The sequence below is a fragment of the Leguminivora glycinivorella genome, chromosome 16 (assembly GCF_023078275.1).
Source record: "Leguminivora glycinivorella isolate SPB_JAAS2020 chromosome 16, LegGlyc_1.1, whole genome shotgun sequence".
Classification (NCBI taxonomy): Eukaryota; Metazoa; Arthropoda; class Insecta; order Lepidoptera; family Tortricidae; genus Leguminivora; species Leguminivora glycinivorella.
The window spans coordinates 19,343,545-19,354,353 of record NC_062986.1 but is presented as its reverse complement, the minus strand read 5'-3'; the positions used below and the strand labels follow the sequence as shown (position 1 = coordinate 19,354,353).

At 40.4% G+C, this 10,809-nt stretch overlaps 1 protein-coding gene across 3 annotated transcripts in view; it reads right to left on the bottom strand.

Moving 5' to 3' along the window:
• Positions 1-10,809, bottom strand: part of LOC125234557 (alpha-2-macroglobulin-like) — a 56,369-nt gene continuing 45,560 nt past the window's right edge. For 2 of the 3 annotated variants that reach the window (XM_048140842.1, XM_048140844.1), the window contains 7 exons: positions 6,749-6,929; positions 5,599-5,681; positions 4,889-4,960; positions 4,106-4,223; positions 3,284-3,468; positions 1,302-2,103; positions 1-301 (listed from right to left, as the gene is read on the bottom strand). In XM_048140842.1, coding sequence (XP_047996799.1) covers positions 189-301; positions 1,302-2,103; positions 3,284-3,468; positions 4,106-4,223; positions 4,889-4,960; positions 5,599-5,681; positions 6,749-6,929 — 1,554 coding nt within the window. In that variant the 3' untranslated portion in view covers positions 1-188. Of the gene's footprint in view, positions 302-1,301; positions 2,104-3,071; positions 3,146-3,283; positions 3,469-4,105; positions 4,224-4,888; positions 4,961-5,598; positions 5,682-6,748; positions 6,930-10,809 lie in introns of all 3 variants that reach the window. The other variant, XM_048140843.1, reaches the window with a different exon arrangement.

The window sequence follows — 10,809 nt, the reverse complement described above, 5'->3', positions numbered from 1 at the left end:
CAGTGTTTCGTTTTCATTTCGCGTTGGAGAAATGCCATTCGGCTACGGCAACTGTGCTGAAAATTTTTCTATCTGTTTTCGAAGAATCAAGAGAGGTATTACCAGTTAGTGTGGTGAAAAATAACACACGGCACACACGGGGCGCCAAGTTAAATAATAACACGGATTCACAATTTAAAACTATCAGTCTATCGCTTATAAATGTATCTATGCCTAGGTTCGGAAAAAACGTAGTAACTGTAAGGCGGGTAGCTGTAAAATGCCTTTGGGTTGACTGGGACTGATGAGAAGGCGTTAGGTGCTGCAAACGAAAAATACATGACAATATTTAACAATTCATAAGAAATATAAGTACGGTAGCCTAGATGGCGTTACAGCCTTGGGGAACGCTTGCCGAGATGGCTCTAATATTAATATATGACATTTTAACACATATCAAGCTAACAATATAGGCCAAAAAGTTTTTAGCTTGTGTCGAGAGATGGCAGTCTATGCACTGTGATTACACATTTTACTTTGACAGTAACCCTATATAATACTCGATCCTCTTTGATACAATTCAGGATCAAAATATGGCAATTTTTTTAAACACGCATGGGGCACTGTGTCCCTCACCGTGTAAATGAGCCCTTGCTGGGTGAGTTTTTTTGTAGCCATGGAGCCATAATTTGGAATGACAAATGAGTTGCTTAACTTCAAACTCTGACAGATCCAACTTTACCCATAGCTCTCATGGGCCTAATTTGGAAATTGCAAAAAACTCCTGGCCATTAGGGAATTTAGAGATTGTCTCTTTCCTATTGGTGTGATAGAAAGAAACAAACGACCTTTATTGGCTGGATAACTTTAGAGTACGTTTATGAATGAGGGGGTTTAGGATTTATCCTTTTAGGTACTTTAGGTTACTCTGGCATCTAAAAGTTTTTTGTATAAATACCTAATTGCTGCATTTGAATGTTCGTGTTTGTCATTCAGGATCAATTTTTTTTTACGTCTCATGTGTCTAGCAAAGAGGAGGAATAAACCTCATGCCTATAGGCAAAAGAATGTTACAGATAAATGTTGGTGGATGGAGAGGGAGGGGTAAACCCAAACAACGATGGATGGATTGTATGAAAGAGGATATGAGATAGAAGTGCTGAAATGACGAAAAATAGAGGAGAACCGAAGAGGAAGATAAATTGTACCGTACGTACGATAATTCTACGTAGAAATATTCTTCCCCTTACACAGGATAAGGAAAAAGAATACGTCTCATTCCGGATGATGTAAAACAATTTAGATTTAAATTTTTTGCTTACCTGTATTAGGCGTTACCGAGACGAAATTCGGCGGTGGCAATACAGATACTGGCACCGGCCCTTCTATCCCTTCAGGAACATCTAGATCTTTATCCGAATTGATGACATGGAAACTAGATAGCTTAGGATTGTCTACTTGTTCCTCTTGTTTTGTATCGTCTCTTATTTCTATTCTGTGCTCAGTTTTCACTTCTTTAGATTGAGCTTCAGTTTCTGAATCATCAGCTGATATCTCAATGCTTGTATTATTATATTTTATTCCTGGGTTAACGTTAGTGTCTTCTATGTCATCGAAATTTCTTTCAATTTTATCATCAATCCTAATGATTTCATTTTCAGATTCTAATTTGGGTATCCTTCCCTTATTTCCTTCTAAGTCACTGGTTTGTGGATTTGTATGTTTATATTCTTTCTCGTCTTTCTTTTTCAGAGAATCTTCTTCAACGTTAATAGGATCATTTTCAGATATATTTTTGTTTTCAGGCTCATCTATCATTTTCAGATTATCTTCTTGTATATTTTCTTTTTCTGTCTCGTATTTTTTTGACAGATTATCTTCTTCTATGTTACTGGGTTTATTTCCATCTACATTTTTGTTTTCTGTTGCGTCTTTTTTCGTCAGATTATCATAAATAGGATCTTCTAAAGGGATGCCATCAGGCACATCTTCGAAAGTGAATTCGTCGTTGATCAGAATTTCTCCATCTTCTGACAAGGATTTGGTGAACAAGTTGTCTGAGCGTAAATAGTCGTTGCTCCTTTGTGAGATCCTTGATGGACAATCTTCTGGTATCGTGTACATCTGAAAGGGAATGATAGATTTATAAGACGGAATGATATGAGGTATCTACAGGTACTGTAGATCTTAAGATTTTGTCCAACTTCGTATGGAATTTGTAAAACGTATATGCAGGTTTTCTTGTAATGATAGTGTTAAATTAACCTCCTGATTCCCAGTCCTTTATAAAGGACAAAATTGTGACATGTGTAATGATTAAGCGCTAAGAAGTAAATGCCGAGTGTCCTTTATTTATTAATAAAAAAAATATAAATGAAAATTAAATGGGAGGAAGGAGAGACCCCGTTAATATACCTATTACATACTCCACCATGAGTCTCCTCCATGGCCATGAGTGCCTTCACGCAGCTGATGCATAAAAGACCTGAGAGCCAAGGGTAACCTCTATTAAGAGTACCTGTGTGTCATTATGCGCTGGTACATAATAGTCCTGAACCCTGACGTAAGCAGGTTTGGCAGCAGCTGCAGGTCTTACAGCGTGAACCTAAAGCATCTATCACACCCAGACTCCGCTATGAGTCATACAGTGTATAAGAAGACTTGAAGGTCAAGGGTAACCTCTAAGATTATCTGTCTGTCATTACAGCTGGTACATAATTGTCCTGAACAATCTGAACCCCGTCGTAAGCTGGTTTAGTAGCCGCAGCTGTAGACCCTACCCTAAAGCGTGACCGGTGAAGCATCAATAAGCTCATCCAGACTCCACTGCGATAATCTCATACAGTCTATTAGAAGAAAACCACTAAGAGTACCTGTGTGTCATTATGCGCTGGTACATAATAGTCCTGAATCCTGACGTAAGCAGGTTTGGTAGCCGCCGCAGGTCCTAAAGCATGAACGGTAAATCATCTATAAACCTCGAACAGAGTCCACTTTGAGTCTCCTCCATGATCATGAGTTCCTTCATGCAGCTGGCGCATGATTGACCTTATTAGAATATCCGAGGGCTAACGAGGGAACCTCCTGAGTACCTGTGTGTCATTATGCGCTGGTACATAATAGTCCTGAACCCTGACGTAAGCAGGTTTGGTAGCCGCCGCAGGGCCTACAGCATGAACGGTAAAGCATCCACAAACAGAGTCCACTTTGGGTCTCCTCCATGATCATGAGTTCCTTCATGCAGCTGGCGCATGAGTGACCTTATTAGAACACCCGAGGGCTAACGTGGGAACCTCCTGAGTACCTGTGTGTCATTATGCGCTGGTACATAATAGTCCTGAACCCTGACGTAAGCAGGTTTGGTAGCCGCCGCAGGCCCTACAGCATGAACGGTGAAGCATCGATGAGCTCCATGCAGACGACCACCGCGCGCTGCTAGGTATAGTGTGGCGCGACCAGCGCTTGGGGACAACTCGATGCGAGGGAGAACTGAATTACACAATTGAAAGTTAGTGATAATTAAGGCATGAATTATTGTAGCCTTATTTCTCACAAAAAAAAATTAACTTTTTAAAGATCTATATGTACATGTAGATATAAATATAGGAGGCTAGCGAGCAGGGATAGCAAGCACGGACCTACCTTCGTGTCGTATATTTTCTTGGGATATCATTAATTGTTTGTCCAAGATAACATCGTTCGAAAATTCTGCTTGATATACAATAGGCTACATGCCTCCTAGTCAAATCATCGCCTTTTTAAGAACTGTCAAAACGAATTTGAACGACTTGCTAATATGGAATTTATATGAAATCGAATTGAGTGACGTCACGGTAAATTCAGTTACTTTATATATTTCTACCTGACTTGTTAAATATAAATTGGATTTAAAAATAACTTCTGTCGATGTTTTTCTTATCTGATGCTGTATTTCGTGCATAGTATAAAATATTTTGTTTTAACTACAGTCATGTTCCCCATTTATTTTTTTACATAGGTACTGTCAAACAAAAATTAAACCGAAGCTGTATAATTATGTACATATCGGCTGCTAAAGTGCATGGAAAAATTATGAATGAATTTATTGATAAATTCGCCATGCAATTTTGCAGCTGATAGTACGTACGTGTATCAGTCTTTTGAAGCTGAGCGTAGAGCAGCGCCGCGTCGGCGCCGAAACCGCTGGGCAGCGTGATGTCCAGTAACGCCATCTCTGGGAATTCCCCCGTCCATACCACACACGCCTGCAATAGCAAATTGATATTATAAGGTCGGGAAACAGAACAAGGTCCAATTTTATGAGTTGACTGAGTTTCGAAGACTGGGCGAATTGAGAGGAAATGAATACGAAACCTATTCTTCAAATTCCTATAATCGGCCTTAAGGGGCTTACAGACACATAGATTCCTAGTTCGCCGCGGTTCGCCACACAAAATCGGTTATTGTTAACATAACCATTTTAACATATTAATATACTCTGTCAAACAAGTCTGGCAGTAAATAAAAACAACGAAAACTATATGCATCCTTTTCTTTAGGGTGCTAGAGAAAAGGATACCTATAGTTTTCTTTGTTCTTATTTACTGACAAACTTGTTTGACAGAGTATATAACAGGCCTACAGTGAACCAATGAGCGGCGGCCTCTCGCCACGGCCCTTGCGACCAATCAGAAAGGAGACAGCAGCGCCAGAGTTTCCCCTACACACCACTTCAGAAGGCAGCGGCGCTCGCGCTCAAACAGTTATTTTGACATTGTTACTTTTTGCGAATAACTGACAGCACTCCAATATTGTTATGCGAACTGGTCACTTGGTGACCTCTTTAACAAGCCTGTTACCCGTAGATGTTACCAGTAGATCGATAAGTAGACATAAATATTTAAAAGACAGTAAAGCGTAGGTAGCGTACCTCAACAACAGCAGCGCAGAAACAATTGGTGTCGTTGTCACAGTTGAAAGCGCCGTCGGTGCGCACGGATACCTGTGGATTGCAAAATTATTAACAGATTTTTGGCCCCGATGTATCTAGGAAAGCAGAGAAGATACAAACTCTAGACTGGAGACTTAACAAGACGGTCAGCCAAATCTTGGCACTAAAAAAAGGCGGCAAATTTGAATGGCTGACCAGTCAATTGTTTTCAAAAAACGCGTGCCTTCCTAACTTCCTTTCTTGACGTTGGCGGAATCATCGTCGATCCATGTACCTAACGTTTAAAAAATGATTGAACATGTAGGGGCGAAGATGTAATTCCCATAGATTATTTGAATTTCGCGCTATTTTTAATGCCAAGATTTGGTTGACCGTCTATAAACGTCAAATTTTTTTTTGACGTAGTGGGTATGCTGTTATGCACGACGTTTCTTTCTCCTCCCCTAGCGAGAGGGGGGAAACTTGGCCCTACCCACTAAACCCACTCCGGCGTTTCATCCTCTCTGCCGTTCGTGAGGGCGCGCTGGGATCGATGTATGTTCATTATTCACCATGGCGCCCTCCGGCATTGCCCGGGCTTACGGCCAAGGCACCCGCATAGGGAGGGGCCGGAGGGGGTCAGAAACGCTTGATCCCCCTCGCTGGCTTTTTGGCCTGACTATACTCCTTTGCTATGATTGTAAAAGTACCTGTACAGATAGAAGACTTTCGCTGGATCCCGGTGATAGAGTGTGGTACGCGCGGGTGGCCTGTATCAGCGCGCATCCGGACCCTGCAGGTTAATGCACTTTTAAAATGTTCTTAGAATCTACACTTTTGTAGTTGTTACCAGACCATTTAGCACAACTTGCCGGCTAACTAGCCGGATTACCCACGCGCTGGTTTAGCACAATCATGAAGGTCACACGCGGTGGGATCCAGGGATCCTTTAGGAAGGCAAAAGATCGGCCTGAGTGGAGAGCACTGCAACGTACAGCGACTTATGGTGGTCACGACCCTCAGTCATGAGGTCTCGACGTAGAAGAAGAAGCACAACTTGCCTTGTCGCACGCGAGTTCATATATGAACTCGCGTATACATCAAGCGCGACTTCAAGTTGATGTATACATCAAGCGCGACTTCAAGTTGATGTAGGTATACATCAAGCGCGACTTCAAGTATGGACTCGCGCGCGACAAGGCAAGTTGTGCTAGAGGGGCAGGTGGTCCCTGGCACTGAGGTAACAAGAGAGAAAATTCTCCCAGTCCCAACGAGCCACCAACTCTGATGGAGCATTACCTTTTTACTGAAAACGATATGTACATAGATTTAAAGGGTCAAAGGTGCCTAGCCTTCAGAGATAACATACCTACACTAGATAATTTTGGACGGGTAAGCACGTCAGCCGCGATAGCTGGAGACCCGGTCTCGATTACCGGATTTGACACCAGTGGGCTTAGGTAACCGCTTTTTCTTTCGTGTATGGTATCTATTTCAGTTTACAACCCATTGCCACATCTCGGACACTGGCGATCAAATATATGAATATCACTATTTTTGAAATAAATAAATAAATAAATGAAAGAGGCGCGTTCCTAGCACACATTCTAAGCTCGTGTAGGTGAACGCGTACCATGCTTGTATGAGTGAGATATGACAGGTTGACTGTTCGCGTTTTTGACAGGCGGTAACTGTGAGGTAACCGAGAGGGGGTGGGCGGTGCTTTCAGCGGGGAGCGGGAGTGGCCATACTGTACGATAGTACTCTTTATTGTACTGTGCCATTGCACAGTTAAAAGCAAGAAGTAATTTTACTGAACAATCTTAACTTAGAACCGCAGGCAGCTGATAAAGACCTCACCTTCCACATTCACTTCCAGCTTCCCAACTGCCACCTTCATGAACTCCGGGACTTTAGCTTCAGGTGTGAGCAGGACGCTAGATGTTGCGCTCCCGCTCTTGACAGTGACGGTGAGGTGCGTTGGCCCAGGGGGCTGGGACGCTGCCCAGGATGTTAGAGCTTCTAGGGCGACTAGGGTGTCCTGTAAGAAAATATAAAAAATACTGACAAGAACAGTTTAGAGATGAATGTTGAGGGATGGAGCGGGAGGGGTAAACCCAAGCAACGATGGATGGATTGTGTGAAAGAGGATATGAGAAAGAAAGATGTGAGTGTTGAGATGACGAAAGATAGAGGAGAATGGAAGAGGAAGACAAGTTGTACCGACTTAAGGGTAATAGAAAGAAGACTGACCAGAACAGTTTATCACTGCGGCACTGCGACTAAGCTATGTTCTTGAGATCTTTTAATCATTGTCTTTATCGGGCATAATTTTTAAGAAAAAAAAACCGTCGCCTTTCGGGTTCTGGTGAAAGCTACTTGCGAATGTTGGATTATGTAGAAATGTGTAAGTATCTGTACCAAATGTCACTGTTCTAGACGTAAGCGCATGCTGTTCTTATAAAAATGGCAAAGTCACTATAAGCGTGCCGTTCAGATTTGAGGAGTTTGGTTCTGGCCATCATCAGCAGTTCCACTGCACCAAATGTCACTGTTCTGGACGAAATTGCATGCTGTTCTTATAAAAATACCAAAGTCACTATAAGCGTGCCGTTCAGATTTGAGGAGTTCGGTTCTGACCATCATCAGCAATTTCACTGCACCAAATGTCACTGTTCTGGACAAAAGTGCATGCTGTTCTTATAAAAATACCAAAATCACTATAAGCGTGCCGTTCAGATTTAAAGAGTTCCGTTCTGGCCATCATCAGCAGTTCCACTGCACCAAATGTCACTGTTCCGTACCTAAATGCATGCTGTTCCTTTAAAAACACAAAAATCACCATATGTATGCCTTTCAGATTCGAGGAGTTCCCTCGATTTCTCCAGGATCCCATCATCAGAACTGGGTTCTGAGAAAAATGGGACCAATCTGTATGCATATACATTTAATAAAAAAAAATAATTTCAAAATCGGTCCAGTAACGACGGAGATATCGAGGAACAAACATTAAAAAAAAAAACATACAGACGACTTGATAACCGTCCTTCTTGAGAGATATGAGGCGACGGTTAAAAATGGGAATAGATTTCTACATATTAATCATTGTCATGTTCCTACTACAAATGTTAATATGTGAGTGTGCACGGGAAAACGTCCCACCTTGTCGATTGCTATAAAGCCGCTTTGTCAGTTTATAAAGATACAAGTCAATCTCGCCTTAATGGTAACCGACAAAGTAGGACGTTTTATTTATTTATTTATTTAAACTTTATTGCACAATATAAAAAAACCCGGCCAAGTGCGAGTCGGACTCGCCCACCGAGGGTTCCGTACCTACAAAACTTTTACGTTACTCACATAATTCTAAAGACTGGGCTAGGCTAGAACTATAGGTTCTCTAATGAGCATAATTGTGTTTAGCGCCACCTCTCGACGAATTCGCGAACTAATTAGCACAGCTTGCGTGAGGTCTTTTATAATGTTAACCAAATTCAACATTTTTATTTTATTTTAAAGTAGGTGTTTTATGTAAAATTTCGTAGCTATAAATTTCAACACCCTTATTCATAAACGTACACTAAAGTATCCAGCCGATAAAGTTCGTTTGTCCCTTTCTATCACACCAATACGTCGGAAAGGGACAAACGAAATTTATCGGCTTGGACGGCTTGATAACTTTAGTGTACGTTTATGAATAACGGGGTAAGTAAGTATGGTAAACATCAGAAAGGGTGAGTAAAACAATCTGAAAGGTTCTAAGTTTTACTTAAAGGTTTTTTTAATCTAATCCAAATTTGGTTATGGTAGCTGAAAAAGTATACAGAATAGTATAACGCAAGTTTCTAGCGGGAAATTACTAAATAAATATTATTTAGTAAATACATTATCTATTGTTGTATTTAGGATTTACCGAACCAACGTCGGTGTAAGTCCAAAGAGAACAATATTTTATTAACATTTCGCTATTACCAATTGGCAGCTGGGATTTTTCAAGAGATTTTGGCGAACTTCGGTCTTTTACAGTAACATAATAAACTTACCCAAAAAATTAATAGTTGATAACTGATGCAACTAGCTACAGTAAAATTATTTTTTATCATGATTAACGGATTATCGATTAACTTTAACTTCCGTTAAATTTGTTGAAATGTATCGCTTTAACGATTAACGAAGTTAACTTTTATAGTAACGGATTAGCGATTATCGAAGTTAACTATTTGATTAACGGTGCCCAGCTATGAGTATAATTAATACACTTAATTGTTAAAATGTAATGTATACGGATTAATGAATTTAATATAGATAAGTAATTATTGATATATGGCAAAACGAAGGAAATTGTTTACACCTCCGCAAATAAGTATCTAATGATAATTTTTAATTTACCATGTTACTTCACGTACTAAATAAGTACCTAGTTATTTTAAAAACCCTAAAAATGTCTATTGAGTTTCTGCCACAGACCACCATGTGGTTTCTGCATATATTGCAGAGACATTGCAGAGAGCGCACGCGGACACCGGCGCGGCGCCAGTGGACGCGTCTGTGTACGTGAGCTAGGTATGCATACAACTACAACTGCTGTAGGCACCGCCCCCTCAGTAGATCGATGCGATAACATCGATTTAAACTTCCCTAGCCTCGTGGCGCCCACCATACAAAATTTTTGCTAGGGAATTTTGATTCTTATTGTACTTGAGATTGAATTCAATTTCAGTTATTCGAAAAATTTTAGAAACAAAAGAAATTATATTTTATTTGTTTACATGAGAGTTAAAATTCCATTGAAACCATTATGTACTTTAGAAAGTACATTCGGCGCCACGAGGCTAGAGTAGATACACTGTCACCTACAGTCCGATCGCTTAGTTGCAAATGTGTGCGTCTAGTTGACAAACGAAAACTTCGCAATGTAGTAAAAACTACTTTCATTTTTTTACAAAAACAACGTTATTTCTTAGTAATTAAAGTTCAATTTCAAATGCAAGCAATTGGCGTGCACACTTACGCCGTGTCTTGCGTGGGCGACGGTCGCGCGACCGTCGCCGTCACGTCTCATCGCATCGTCTACTTCCATATCGATAAGGTTTGATTTCGTATGCGTCGCATCGCCGTCGCGCGACCGTCGCCCACGCAAGCCATCGGCTTATCAGTCGCGGTCGTCAGACGCGTCCCATAATTTGTTTCAAGCTTTATACACAAGTTTTCCTTTCAATAGCAATAGCTAACGTAACGCTTGGCTTGAGTAATTAATAAAAACTGTATAGTTAAATTAATAAAATATGTATAAGTAGGATATTGAAATCTTCTTTCTTCGTTGAGCCATCACAGCTAACTTTAACTTACAAACGGTCTTAAGCACCTGCACTTCTGAAGGCGCTTAAGTCATTTATGCTAATAAAAAAAAACCACAACGTTCTATGAACATTGGTCAAGTGCGAGTCGGTTTTCGACTTTTCCATACAAAGAACTCATGAGCGCCTGAACGACTATAATGGCAAAGTTAACGTTTCGCACTTTCAAGACTTTACGTATATATCTCGGAAACGATAAGAGATAGAGCAAAATGGACTTCAGATTTGGGCTTTCGGTGGCACAAATTCTATGTTTTCGTCAACAGACACCTTTTTTTGGACCGATTTGAATAAAATTTTGCTCAGTCAATTTATAAACGGTCTTAAGCGCCTCCTTTTTAGTAGGAACTTAAGTCATTTTGTACAAATGAAAAAAAATTGAACAAGTTCTAAAAAGAAAAAGACAGAAATGAATTTATTTATACCTGTCCAACTCGCTTACACAATTTTAAGACGTTTAGTAACTACTTGCAGCGGCAGTGAGTGAAATTCGTAATCTGAGTTTTTTTCTCTTAAGTCCGACTTACGCTTGACTGTAGATTTCTAATAGGTTTTCCTGTAATC